Source organism: Sturnira hondurensis, unplaced genomic scaffold (assembly GCF_014824575.4).
Source record: "Sturnira hondurensis isolate 20B ecotype Veracruz unplaced genomic scaffold, ASM1482457v3 Scaffold0016462, whole genome shotgun sequence".
Taxonomy (NCBI): domain Eukaryota; kingdom Metazoa; phylum Chordata; class Mammalia; order Chiroptera; family Phyllostomidae; genus Sturnira; species Sturnira hondurensis.
Window position 1 is genome coordinate 9,808,240 of NW_028089093.1, and position 14,400 is coordinate 9,822,639.

General features: G+C 36.7%; 1 protein-coding gene across 6 annotated transcripts in view; it reads left to right on the forward strand.

Annotated features, from left to right (window-relative positions):
* CACNA2D1 (calcium voltage-gated channel auxiliary subunit alpha2delta 1) overlaps positions 1-14,400 on the forward strand; it is a 472,005-nt gene that overhangs the window by 448,368 nt on the left and 9,237 nt on the right. For 3 of the 6 annotated variants that reach the window (XM_037066145.1, XM_037066147.1, XM_037066150.1), the window contains 3 exons: positions 1,600-1,709; positions 2,831-2,913; positions 4,665-4,753. In XM_037066145.1, coding sequence (XP_036922040.1) covers positions 1,600-1,709; positions 2,831-2,913; positions 4,665-4,753 — 282 coding nt within the window. The remainder of the gene's footprint in view (positions 1-1,599; positions 1,710-2,830; positions 2,914-4,664; positions 4,754-14,400) is intronic. The other 3 variants (XM_037066146.1, XM_037066149.1, XM_037066151.1) reach the window with 1 other exon arrangement.

Below are 14,400 nucleotides of genomic sequence, written 5' to 3' on the forward strand. Positions count from 1 at the left end.
CTGGAAGAACTGGGAGAAAGTATTTCCTAAGGTCAGGGTTTGTGTTAGTCACCAGTATCCATAAAGCATCTTGCTTTTGCTGGGGCGAGAGCTGGAGAGTTTAATTTGGTTGTAATGGCATAGGGGAGAAAGGCAAAAGGGGAGTTTTGAAGTTTGAGAGGAGGGTGATAATCCCCATCCCAGGAGCCCTGAGAACAGAGCAGAAAGGCACAGTTTAGAAGGCAGAGTTTTTAACTTAGTTTTTAGTGACTGCCGGCTATTTAGTGGCTATTCTAGAAGAAATATTAACATAAGGGAGGGAAATACGAGGAGGTGAGGTAATCTGAGCATGTGAAAGGGCTGGGATTGTTGGTTGCTAGGGATTCAGAAAGGAAGTTTATAAGTTAAAAAACAATTTCAGAAATAGGTTAACTGAAACTTGCAGGAACTTTTAGTAGACATGGTCAGTACGATTTTTATGATTTACTTAACTTCTATGTCATAGGAGGAGGTCGAGGGTATGAAAAGGGAAAAAAAGGGGAGGACAGTCAGGCATGAATTCAGAAAAAATCAGGCCATCTTGTTTAGAGATTAATACATTAGGCTAACGACTTCAGGAAACAGCATTACAGCGCGTTTTGTGGATACATCAGAAAGAGGTTGAGTCCTTTGGCCTTTCATTAATTGATGCCCAGTAATAGTAATGTTGCTTAAAAATAGGCTAAATTAAATGACAAAGATCAATATAATCAAGATATTAGGTTGAATCATGTATTTTTATTTGCTTTATGCTTGTGTCCTAAGTTCAACTAAGGTGGGGGGTGGACAGCAAAATCTCACTTTTTTGAAAATATATAACCATAAAAAATTACTCTTTTACAACATATTTACATTGTGTCATGATTGCTGAAGAAAGCAGAAGCAGCTAAGGATGTACAGGAAAAAAACACTTCATGGAATCTGAAGCTCTGGATTTTTGTCTATATCTGTGCAGTCAAGTTCAGTAATTGCTGACTGTGGCCATTTCAATGATCTATTACAATTAATTAATATTAAAACGTGTACCTCAGTCACACTAGTCACATTTCAGGTGCTCAATAGCCTTGTTGTCTATCATATTGAGCGAAACAAAAACATTTCTATCATCACAGAAAGTTTGGTGAACAGTGTGATACTAGTCTTTGCCATTCACTTGGGCAAGATGTTTAGTCATATTGGTCCTCCCAGTTTTCTTCTCTGTAAAATAAAGCAACTTTGGCATATTTCCCATGATAAATATCACATTTTCTTAAACATGTAGAATAAAGTTTTTTTTCTATGAGTTTCAATGACTAGTGCTAATTTTACATTAAGGACTAACATTTTTACAAAACCACTTCAAACATCTATTGCAGTTTTTTAGTATTCATTTGAGAGGGGTAATATATGCATACTAATAAGCAAAACACTGTGGTCTGTCTTCTAAAATCATTCTTGTTCTGTTTACTGTTCGCATTGGTGATGCATTGTGCTTACAGATGTGATATTTTGTCTTTCATTTTAATAGGTTAAGAATCCTTGACAGATTTTTATGTCTTTCACAAAAGATAATGTTGTTATTTTTTTATATTTATTTTGCAGAATCTTTCATGCAGAAAAACTTATGAACACCAACCTAGTATTCATAATGGTTGAGAGCAAAGGGACGTGTCCCTGTGACACACGCCTGCTCATACAAGCAGAGCAGACTTGTATCCTTTGACACTAGAGGCGTTTGGAATAGAAAGCCATCTTATTATAAAATAATGCATTTTTAACCTTATCACGTTGTTTATGCTCATAAAAAGAAAAATATTATAGAATGACCACCTCACAGAGATAAAATTTAGTTTGTATGTCAAGACTGACTTTGCTACACACCCGCCAAAAGAGTGTGAAAGATTTCTTACTCACATAATGAGGTTGGTGGGCAGAGCAGTGAGGGTCCCCAAGCAGATCTGAAATGGCTTGAGAGAGCAGGGAGTAGCAACTGGCTTGGGATTTTTATAGTGGATTAGGCAGCTGGGTTCTTTGCCTGTGCTGCCTGGGGCTTGTGTGGTTAGAACTTCACAGGCAGTGCTGAAGGAGGGAGCCCTGCTGGTTCCCTATCAGCTTGCTCAGATGTTGGGCAGAAGGAAAAATGAGTGTTGTGGCTTATAAGGTATCAATAGTCAGTCATCCAAAGTAGAGTCAGATATGGTATATGTACATGTGGAATATTATTTGGCCTTAAAAGAAGTAAATCCTGTCATATGCTACAGCTGCAATGTCAATAACATTAAAACTACTTCTGGTGGTAAACATGCAAAATGACATGCAGTAGTTATCAAGACACTGTACACAGAAGTTCTATACAGCACCTATAATTTTGGCATTGACCCATGCTGTTTGGGGGAAAAAAACAGCTCTCACCCATGTTTGGAATTGACATTTATTAAGGAATTTGCTTTGTTTCTCTCTTACTGAATAGTGTGCACCCAGGTTCTGCCTTCTGCTATTTTGCTAGTATGACCCTGTCTTACATACTCTACATCATCTGTACATTTCATCCACTTATATTCTACAGATATTTATTGAGTACTTCCTATGTGCCAGGAGCCACAGACAGGAAAAAATCTAAAAAGTTGATCTCTTCACACAGCCCCTACTCTGCCAAGAAAAAACATGTGGTAGTTTATCTGCTTAAATCCATAAGTACTTGAACTGGTTGTGTTGGGTTAGAATGATAGCGTGGGTATTTCTTACTTGCTTTGGGAAATAAACACATTACATTTTCTATTTTTAATAGTGTGGGGAGAAAAAAGTGATTTCATGTTCCTTAACGAGTGTCTAGCTGATGGTCCAAATCCCTGTGATATGGTTAAGCAACCCAGATACCGAAAAGGGCCTGACGTCTGCTTCGATAACAATGACTTGGTAAGAGCAAACATTTACTGTGTTAAAATACTTTTTTCTCAATGGTCATTGTCCACAAGAAGTTTAAGAGCCATAGTGTTTCTCATTAACATGATGTACTTTCTGGTAAATTGATTTTTCATTTCAGTATTTTTCATGGTTAGCATAAGCTAAGAGTTGCTTCTTTTATCTGTCCTTTTCAAAGAAATTGTACTTTCAAACACAATTCCAATCAATTAACTCACAATTCAACATTATTGATCTAATGATTTTTAAAGACTTTCTAAAAATAGTAACTAGCAATAATTGTTATTTATGGCATATGACTTGCCTGCCTTCATTTGTATTCCAAACTTGAAGATATGAAAGTTTTTATTAGATTTGGTTTAGTCCTCATTCAGGGTATTTAAAAACTTATTAAACAGCCACTGTCCAATTATTACGTAATTCTACTTTTTTGTTCTTGATCTGTTATGTGATATATGTTATTTCTTTTAAACTGTACTTGAACAACAATAAAAAAGTGAAAAAGGTGTATTGATTTTTATAATTTTGAAATTAGACAAGGTCAGTAGGGTTAAGTTGATAAAATTTTACAGAGCATATTTCATATATGTTATTTAAATGTACTGCTAATTTTTCTATAGGTCTGAACTGTAGGAAAATTCCGACTTACTGTGTCCATAATCCATTTTATGCTTTTCAAATGTATTCTCAAACACAAAGGCCACAAAAGACCTGCCCACTGAAATTGATTTTAAATACAATAATCCTCAATTCTCTGACTCTTCAAGATGTGCCTTTGCATTTAGTAGCTTGTACACCAGTAAGCATGCAAACATAGAGCATTATCATTGTATGAACTGATTATTCTGAAAACAGGCCCAAGTACTTAATGATTACTGTGCATCTACACAGGTTGTTATTTATTTATTTAGAATAAATTTCCATCCTACTGTGTACTACCTACTCAAAATACATAGCCACATTTGTCCCAGCAAAAATAATATATTACCATAGATACACATTATGCAGTTACATAATATAAATTACAATTGGAGAAAAGAAGACATAAAATTAGTGATGGAGAATAAGGCTTAAAAAAAACAAGATCTTTTAGTAAGTAAATCTAAGTTATCTCTGCGAGGACTACTGATCATTCTTCTTTGCTACGGAAAGTGATTTAAAGTTGCAGCTAATTGTTCTTTTTCATTTTACTTAAATAAAGGTCAGATGTGAGGACTCTATTGTCTTATCTACAATACATTTAGGAGCTTCACCCATGCCAAATCATTCTCCAAAGAATATTGTTTGTGGGCTCAAGGGTAGTTTCACTCATTAGGGAAACTGCTCATCAGCTATTTGCCATCAAAGACTCAGGGATCGTATAAAAACTCTTTACTCAAAAATATTTTCACTCTAGGAAACTCTGTAAATTGATCAAGGCATTACAAATGTTTCAGACAAAAATTTTCAATAATTCAATAATTCAATTTTCAATAATTCAATAATTCTTTTAAATTACATAGTGGATGTGTATGAAAGTACAACTCCTGCTCAGTAGCTTAATGTGCTAATAATGTCTTGTGTTTCTTCAGCAGTGGAATATTTTGGTAACGCTTATTTGCAATGGTCACTGTGAATCTGCTCTGGATGGAGGCTCACATAAACTGCTAACTGCCAGCAAATTGCATGAAATCTCATCTTGTATGTCTTCTTTTCTGTGTTTTCTTTCTTTTTCCTGTACTTGCTACTTTGCCCGTTATAAATAGGATCAACTTATATGCACAACGAGTCGTGCCTGTGCCATGATGTCAGCTCCTACCTTCATTTTACTGCAAGTTTTCATGTGGTGTGGATGGTCAGTCACTTTCTCTAATTTCTATTTGTCTTTGTGTTTGGCTTGAAATTTTAAAAAATAATCCATATTCCTAAGTGCACTGTGTCCTCAAACCAGGTTATAAAAATGCTGTTTTTGTAAATGGCTAATTTCAAATGTTGCTTACGTTTCTAATCCTAAACAGAATATAACAGCAACCTATATTTACTTAAAAATCAGTATTTTCTCATAGGGTCTTCAAAAAACATTGTCAATGTGGTGAAAAAATTATACATGCTTCACGATGTCTAAATTTTACTAAAGGCAGTTATCCTAAGGACACTTATAAGAGCTGGTCATCCCAATTTATTTTCAAAAGATGCTAACATGAAATTAATGAACCACTTTAATTTTATCAATAACTCAATCATTCTAATGTTTCTTTTCTTTTTTTAAACAAACATGGTTTAAATGACTTTTTAGGATTTTACTACTAAAATATCGATGCTCTTAATTAAATATTTTGGTATAAGTGTTTCCAGCTGCTAAGTTTATTTTACTTAACATCACTTACATTATCCAGAGCAAAATTGTGATTATTTATTAGCCTTTTGTCATTTATCTGAATTTTACAATCAGTCTGTCTAAATAGATGCTTTAGGGCCTGAGTTTGTGTTGAGGGTTCCGTTCACAGTTTTGCAGCTTATTTTCTTGTGCTCTCCATTCACCGTGATCAGTTACTAGAACAGCTTTGGTTGTGTTCTTTCTTCAGTGCTGTCCAGGTGTTCATTGATTAAGATACCACTAGGTGGAGATGTGGCCATTACTGTGAATGGAGCAAGCTTATCAGAGGAGGAAAAAAAATGGAGTAGCAGGGGGTTATTCAGAAAACAACTGAATTTGTCCCGGAATAATAAAATAATGGTTTTCACAGCAAAAAAATTTCAAGTGAAGGACACTTATCTGGTCTAATTACTAAAAAAAATATTAAATGATCTCTCTGTATGAACATATTTTTTAATTGATATCTAGGTAGCTGTTTGAAATATTATTGAACCCTTAAAGAATTGTTTCCTTAAAGAAGATTACATAGGTAATCATACCATTTACATATTAAAAGTGTTATTAAAATCATATTTTCTATACTTATCCTTATTGGTAATCATAATAGAAATGAGCAAACTAAAGCTTAAGGGCAAAAAACTATTCCATTATATTTTATAGGAAAAGAATAGTGTCAAAATTTACCACTTATTCAAAGACTTACTTCCCTCCACCACGCTTCAACTTCATTTTGAATAGATCACATTCCATGTTACCTTTACCTTAAAAATCTGTAGGTAACAATGAGTTAACTATTCTTACCTAATAACTACCAAAATATAATCTTAAGTTTTCCTATGAAACATTTTTCTATTTTACCCTAACTCTAAATTTAACAAGAAAATAAATACCAGCGTGGACCTAACTTGATAGGAGCAATATATTTTAATGAAATACCTTTTGAAAGATGAAAAGAGCGCATATGGGATTCCTCAATGTTCTGTTGGCCTTCATGAACACATAATGGTAGATTGGGAGATGGTGCAGGTGACATATCCTTTACCGTAACCAGGCTTGGCATGGGGGCGTTTAAAAACACAGTCATCGCTGTGGACCAGTGAACCTAGTCTATGCAATTTGAGTGCTGTTATGATGATAGCAAAGGAACTGTGTTCTCTGAAACAAGAGAAAGTTGATAAAAATAATAAAATATCTGTCCCCCCCCCCAGAAAAACAACTGAGAGATTAATTGGCAGTTCTTCCCCACATTTAGGACCAATAAATGTGAAATCTAAACTTCAATGTTAGTCTGTCTGTAACTAAGAGTTTGTGTGGATTAGATTATGCTTACGAAAAAGCTGAGATAGTGGTATCATCTTCTAAAGGGTGATACCTCTCTACGCATCTAATGAGTGGCCCTGGCTGGTGTAGCTCAGTGGATTGAGTACCAGCCTGCAAACCAAAGTTTCACTTGCTGGATTCCCAGTTAGGGCACATGCCTGGGTTGTGGGTCAGGTCCCCAGAAGGGGGTGTGTAAAAGGTAACTGCACATTAATATTTCCCTCACTTTCTCCCTTCCTTCCCCTCTCTAAAAATAATTGAAATTAAAAATAAAGAGTGACTCAGTCTAAAGCAAGGACCCTTATACTCTGTGGAGTCCAAAAAATATACAGATTATAGGAATCAAATTATGAAGCCCCATACAATGAGGATTTTATTGAAACATTAAAAATAAAGTTTGTTTATCAAAGAAAAAAATTAAAGCGAGCCAATAATACGAGGATGTGCCACTGAGGAAGTTCATTATTTTATTCAAACCTGTTATAAGAACGCATGATTTGGTACATGAAAAATTATTATGCAGAAATATACATACATGCATAGATTTAAATAATTAACAAATATGCTGTCTACCTCCTCAGTTAGTGTGCAAGTATGTTAAGGTACTGCATAGGAAAACAAATTATTTGTTGGTGAATTTTATAGATTTCTCTGTGAAGCTGCAATGGGTGAGTTAAGTATAAATCTATCTAAATTTAAAGTTAGCTGTTATTTGGTAGATGTCTTCACCAGTGATTTGCCTTTTGAAGAAAATATAATTCTAAGAGAAAGCAAAAACTTCTTAGTCAAATGACCAGAAAATTTTCTCTTGGGAAAATTACTTATAAACTTAATTAAATAAATTAAAAATCATTTTGTTCTTAATATGCATATTTGGTCACCCCCAGGTCCTGGTTGTTAAGAGAAAGGCTCAATAACAGTTTAATAATACTTGTTTAGTGTGGGAAAATGGAAAAGATTTGAGTCACCAGTATACATGGTCTTAAGAAGTTAGCCTGTGGCCAAATCTTATGCATATGACTATGCATAAGTTGGTTCTCTTAGATGTTGGTTTTCTTTTTAATGAGTAATTGAAAAGAAAATAGAAATAATGAATTTTCAGTGGTATCTTTATTATGAACCCTTTGAGAGATACCCCTAGAAGGAAATCTACTTAAATTATTGTATTTTAAAATACCTACACATGGGGGTGGGATGAAGTAGGTTTATAGCTGTAATATAAATAAATGATACAATAATTAATGAATAATAAGAATAAACACATGTACTCATAACTGTAAAACTACTTTTGCACACCCCTGTGTATGTGTGTATATAAAATATTGTCACCACATCCTTTTTCTGTGTTAATGTATCAGACTAAAACAATCTTGTATTTTCTACTATAGTAATGTTTAAAAACCAGACTTGATTTTTCTAGTCATGATGTTGTGGGAGTTTGATCTCATTAAGGCAGAGAAATACTAAAAAGTTTCTCCCATATCAATGCATTTGTGATTTAGAACATTTTTAGGCTGCAGCTCATAATTTACTTTCAAAGAATAATTTCAGGTCTGGGTATACGTGCTTGCCCACACAAAACACATGAGAAAACATGATCAGGAAATTGAAGAGGCAAAAGTTTTCAGTGTGAATCAACTTACAGACTTCAGGGACTTATTTAAATAACTTACCTAAACTACCACCTCCCAGACTGAAACACACATATCTCATCATAGTGGAAATGAAACAAACAAACAAAAGACCTGGAAATATAATAATAAAGACAATAGAATCAATCCAGAGAGAATATTTTCCTTTTCACAATACATGTCTAGAATAATTTTTACATTAATACAAGTTTCTTTGATAAAATATACCCTTAGTGCATTAGTGGGTATTGTTTGTGTCCTAATCTTTTATCCCATCAAATTAATACATAACTAGAACTTGGGAGATCCTCCTGGAACAATGACAATTAAGACTTTAAGTTAGTATTTTATGTCTGTAGTGTTTCTAACCAGTTACTACATGTGTTACTTTACGGAATACCTTCTATTTATCAAATACATACTGTATACCTACTATCTACTTGTGGGATATTTGAGATATGTCTAAACTACAAAATAATATATTTTTTAAAATCTGAAATTGAAATGTAACTGAGAACCCTGTTTTTTATCTGGCAACACTACCTGGAGGTAAAAGAATTGGAATAAAAGAAGAGCAATTACCAAAGCCCTGAGACAGTAAGCACATTGCAGAGAGAGCTGGTGTTACTGAAGTAGAATGACTGGTGAGAAGCCCTGGCTGGTGTGACCCAGTGGATTGAGTACCGGCCTGTGAACCAAAGAGTTGCTGGTTGGATTCCCAGTCAGGGCGCATGCCTGGGTTGCAGGCTAGGTCCCCAGTAAGGCACACATGAAAAGCAACCACACATTTATGTTTCTCTCCCTGTCTTTCTACCTCCCTCCCCCTCCATCTAAAAATAAATTTTTTAAAAAAAGAACAAGTGGTGGGAGAGAGGAGATGAATATAGGAGGGTGAAGATGGAGAGATATCCAAGCCCCAGATCATGTATGCTTTGTAGGACTTGTTAAGAAATTTAGATTTTGTTCTGAAGGTGACAAATTTCAAGAAGGGAGTGATTTGTTGTATGGTTTGTATGGGACTTCTTTCTGTAGAAAAGAGTATAGAAGTACAAGAGTAGAAGCAATGAGGCAAGTGAAGCAGTTTTTATAGGAATAGAGAGAAGAAGTGATGGTGACTTGGACATAAGATGGTGAGAGATTGTAGGTTTCAGGATATGTTTTGAAGGTAGAGTTAAGAAGACATGGTGATGGCCCTGGCTGGTGTAGCTCAGTGGATTGAGTGCAGGCCTGCGAACCAGATGATCGTGGTTCGATTCCCAGTCAGGGCACATGCTTGGGTTGCAGGCCAGTTTCCGGCAGGGGCCAGTTTCCTGCAGGGGATGCATGAGAAGCAACCATACATTGATGTTTCTTTCCTCTCCCCTTCCACTCTAAAAAGATAAATAAATAAAATAAAATAAAATAAAAAGAAGACATGGTGATGGATTAGATTTTAGGAGAGGGGAGGAAACTCAGATGACTTGTCTTTGACCTGATTCACTACTCCAGAAAGTATAATTTTAAAAAATAATGTTTGGGGACACATTTGAAATCTTTCCAAAAAAATGTAAGAGTGGAGGTTGTGGAGGTCAAAGATGGAAGCATTCGGGGCTAAAATGATAAAAATGTGAGTTACTGAGCTTCTGATCCAAGGTGGTGACCTGGTAGGCCCCAAGACACACAGACACACCAAACATATACCTGTAAACAGAGAAATCCCCGCTGAAAGAAATTCAGCAGAGTGACCCCTACACATTGGATGAACAAGGAAATGTCCCCACTGAAATGGGTAGGAAAGGACGAGACACGCTATCACCAGAAACCCCGTATCTGGTGCACCAGTGTAAAATCAGGAGGGAACTCACAACTCCCAGGTCCTTCCTGAAGAAGGAAGTATTCGGACCGAACATCTAGCACTGTTACTGTGTAGCCATGTGGGGTTCTGCTGCCCACCACCCAGAAAGTTCAGAGGCAGAGGTTTGGTGAAAAGGGGGAAAGGGTCTTTTGTTTGCTATACAATTTTGGAAAAACAACAGGCTTCTGACTCAAAGCCCATTCCCTTTAAAACACCAAAAGGCCCTCTGCCAGATGAGTTCAAGGATGCACCTAGAATCCTTCTCCCATTTAAAAATATTGTGTTTGTGGAATCCTGGAGGCTTAGCTATTTCCAAGTCACAGTTCAGCTCCACAGGCCCGTTGGAGTCTGTGTGTGCCAGCGCCCCATTCGTGGTGCACTGCCCTTTCCTCCAGCAGCTGCCCCCTGGCCTAGCATTTGCGCCCCATCCCTCCAGCCATTGGCTGGCCCAGCATCCGTGCACCTGGCTGAGCAGGGTTGCACAGTGCCAGTCGGCAATGCTGTCACTGCTTCTCAAGCAGGGAGGAAGGTCATGGGGCTTGTCAGACTATGGGGTCTCCAGGGCTCATGCCAGGAATACGTAGGCCACCGGCCCCCTGACCAGGCTGACAAGGGCAAGGAAAGAGCAAGTTTCTGTACACACTCCATTTTAAAGTCCCAGCCCAAAATCCCATGTTCTCCAGATACTCGTAACAGAGCGTGTTTCCCTTGTCAGAATGTTTTGCTAGCCAGGCACACACTGTGCAAGTTCCTTCTGCTGCATCTCCTGTTGGCTTGCTGTTCAGTTGCTGGGGCAGTGCACACTGGCACTTGCTTGCTCACTGTCGCCCTGGGCAGTCTCCCACGCACCATCCTTTCTCCCGAGAAGACAGGTTTTCACTGCCTCGGGACTCTTCATGCCCCAAGTGATCTAGCCAGGTCCCCTGCCCCTGTTACAGACCCCATCTTTTGGATAGGCCCCCAAAACACATAGCTCTCAAAGTCCTTAGGGGCTTGCATTCATGAGACCCAGAAGACTATAGCAAAGAAGGAAACAGTTCCTAATGGGCCTGTGGGGACTCACTGTGGCTGTCCTCCCAGGGTGCAGAGAACAGGAAGTATACAGAAATGCCTTACTCCCAGTCTTTCCCTATCAGAGAACATTTGCTTATTTTAAAACTGTTGCCTGAGTGTAAGTGTTCTAATTCAGCACACATTTAGGGGATGACTGTGATCCTCCCAGTAAAGTTGGGCACAGTAGGCAATGCCTCTGTGTTCTTTCTCTGACTCACTCCAAGTCTCTCGTGTTGCCCTGAAAAGACCTTTGGACGTATCTGGCATCTTGACTTAGGAGCTGCCACTTTTAGGATGCACCTCTGTATCACTTGGCTCTGGTGGCCAGCAGGGTTGGCCTTCACAGGTGCTACAGGACTGTAGCAAACAGTCAGTTCTTCACCAGCTCTCCTCCCAGAGCTCAGTGCAGAGGGAGCTGAAAGAAATGCCCATTTCCAAGCCTGTTCCTGAAAGACGACTATTAGCATACTTTAAAGCAGCTTACTTTTGCTTCAGCTTCCAATCAGCCTGAATCTACATTCTGACTGATTTCTGCATTCCTGGGACAAGGCCAGGAGCTTGCACACCTCCAGTTATTGGAAGGCACTAAGAAATATCCACTTCAAGACAGAGTGGTGGCTGTTTTATCTCATGTGCAGAAACCAATACAGAAAATCAAGAAAAATGAAGAAACAGAAAATATATTCTAGACAATGTAACAAGATAAAATTTCACAACAGACCTTAATGTAACAGAAGAGTGATTGACATAACAAAGAGTTCAAAGTAATAGTCATAAAAATGCTCAACAAGTCAGGAGAAAAATGCATGAAACTGAGAATGACCAAAAAGATGTAGAAATATAAGACAATAACAAATGGAAGTCACGAAACCAAAGAATATACTAACTGTACCAAACAAATTCAATAGAGGTAACTTCAATAGCAGACTGAAGTGGATGAAAGGATCAGTAGACTCAAAACAGGGCACTGGATGCATCTAAGTTTAGGAATAAAATGAAAAGGGAATGAAAAATAGTCAAGATAGCAATTGCGACTTATGAAACAACATCAAGCAGCCCAAATTTATCTTATAGAATCCCAGAAGAAGAGAGGCAGAATAGGGCAGGAAACTCATATGATGAGATCATGGCTGCGTATTTTTCTAGCCTGGGGAAAGAAAAACACTTCCACTTTCAGGAAGCTCAAAGAGTTGCAAGTAAGAGGAATCTAAAGATGACCACACAAACTGAGGAGGAGGGAATACCTCCAAACTCACTGTAGGAAGCAGCACTATCCTGATGCTGAAGCCAGAAAAAGTCATTACAAGAAAAGAAAGCTACAGATTCAATGTTCTCAAGAATGTAAGACTTGCCTTAACAAGAAATGTTGAATCAGACACTTCCTTAAGCAGAAGCAAACCAGTTTTAATTAGTAACAGGAAAACGTGAAAATATACATCTCATTGATAATCTAATATTGTAATGGTGGTGAGTTAGTCACTTATGTATCTAATATAATTGTGAAGATTTCATCCTGGTGTGTGAAGTAGATTATGACCATATTATGAGTTGTGTTCTCAGCAGTGTGATCGTGGGCAAATGACTAATTTTTCTGAAACTGTGGCACTCTCTGTGAGGTCTGGAAGCAATATTTACCTTGCAGGGCATCCATGATTAGCAACTTGGATAATTTATATGATGTGTTTTTGCACAGTGCTTTGAAAATCTGCCCATAAATAATAGATCTTAGTCCAAAAATATGTAGTGAAAATAACTATAATAAAATTAATGATTACTCAAGGTAAGATATGTCAGTTTTGACATTAAAAACAAAATGTGGTAGGGGGAGGGTAAAAATGTAGAGCTTTAGAATTCATTGAATCTTAAGATATTACCAGCTGAAAATACAATGCTATAAGATGTTTTGTGTAGCCATTGATAACCACAAAGCAAAGCCATATACTAGTCACGCTAAAGATAAAGAAAAGGGATCTAAACAAGTCACTACAAGGATACATCAAATTGCAAAGGAAGAGAGCGAGAGAAGATAGAAGAACAAAAGAGTTCAAAAACAGCCAGAAAACAATGAACAAAATAGTCCATAACTATCAATAATTACTTTTGATGTAAATGGACTAAATTATCCAACTGAAAGACATACATTGGCTAAATGGATTTAAAAAAATCAATATTTATTTATAAGATGTGTACAAGAGACACACTTCAGCTTTAAGGACACACACAGAATGAAAGTAAAGGAATAGAAAAAGATATTCCATGAAAAGGGAAACCAAAAGAGACTCGGGTAGCTTTTCTCGGAAAAAAAGTAGGCTTTCAGTGAAAAAAATTCATTATAAAGAGGTCATTTAACAAGGGGACATAACATCTGTAGGTATTTATGGGTCAATATAAAAAGACCTAGATATATCCATCACATATTAACAGACTAAAAGGGAGAAACAGAGACCAATACAATAATAGTAGGGGACATTAATCTCCTACTTTTAGCAATAGTCCATCCAGGAGAAAATCAATGAGGAAATGTCAGGGTTAAATAACAAGTTAGTACAGAAGAACTTACGAAATATTAAAATGTTTGATCCAAAAAGCAGCAGAATATACATTCTTCTAAAGTGTATGTGGTATATTTTCCATGATAGAACACAGTTTATTCCATAGAAGAAGTGTTAATAAATTTAAGAAGATTGTTATATTTTAAGAAGAAATTAAAAATCTTTTTGGAACACAACTTTCTTTTTATTTATTTATTTATTTAGTTAGTTAGTTAGTTCTTATTCAAGTACCGTTTTCTGTTTTATATTCCCTGCCCTGCCCACCCAGTGCTCCCCCCTCCCTCCCATTTCCACCCCCCACCTTAATTATTGTCCATGTGTCCTTTATACTTATTCATGTGAGTCCCTCCCCTTTTCCCCTATGATTCTCTCCCCTCTCCTCTCTGGACCACAACTTTCTGACACTGGAAATCAATTATGTGGAAAAACACTGGAAAATTCACAAATTTGTGGAGATTAAGTAACATACTACTAAAGTATGGTTCAAAGATAAAATCAAAAGGAGAAATTAAAAAAAATATCTTGAGGCAAATGGAAATGGAAATAAAACCAAAATTATGGGCTATTTCCATTTCCATTAAAGTTCTTCTAATAGGAAAAATTATAGTGATAAACACCTGCAAAAAGAATTATAAAATGATCTCAAATACACAGCCTAAATTTTCACCTTTGGGATTAGAAAAAGAAAAAACTAATTGCAATGGTAGTAGAAGACAGGGAACAACAAAGATCATA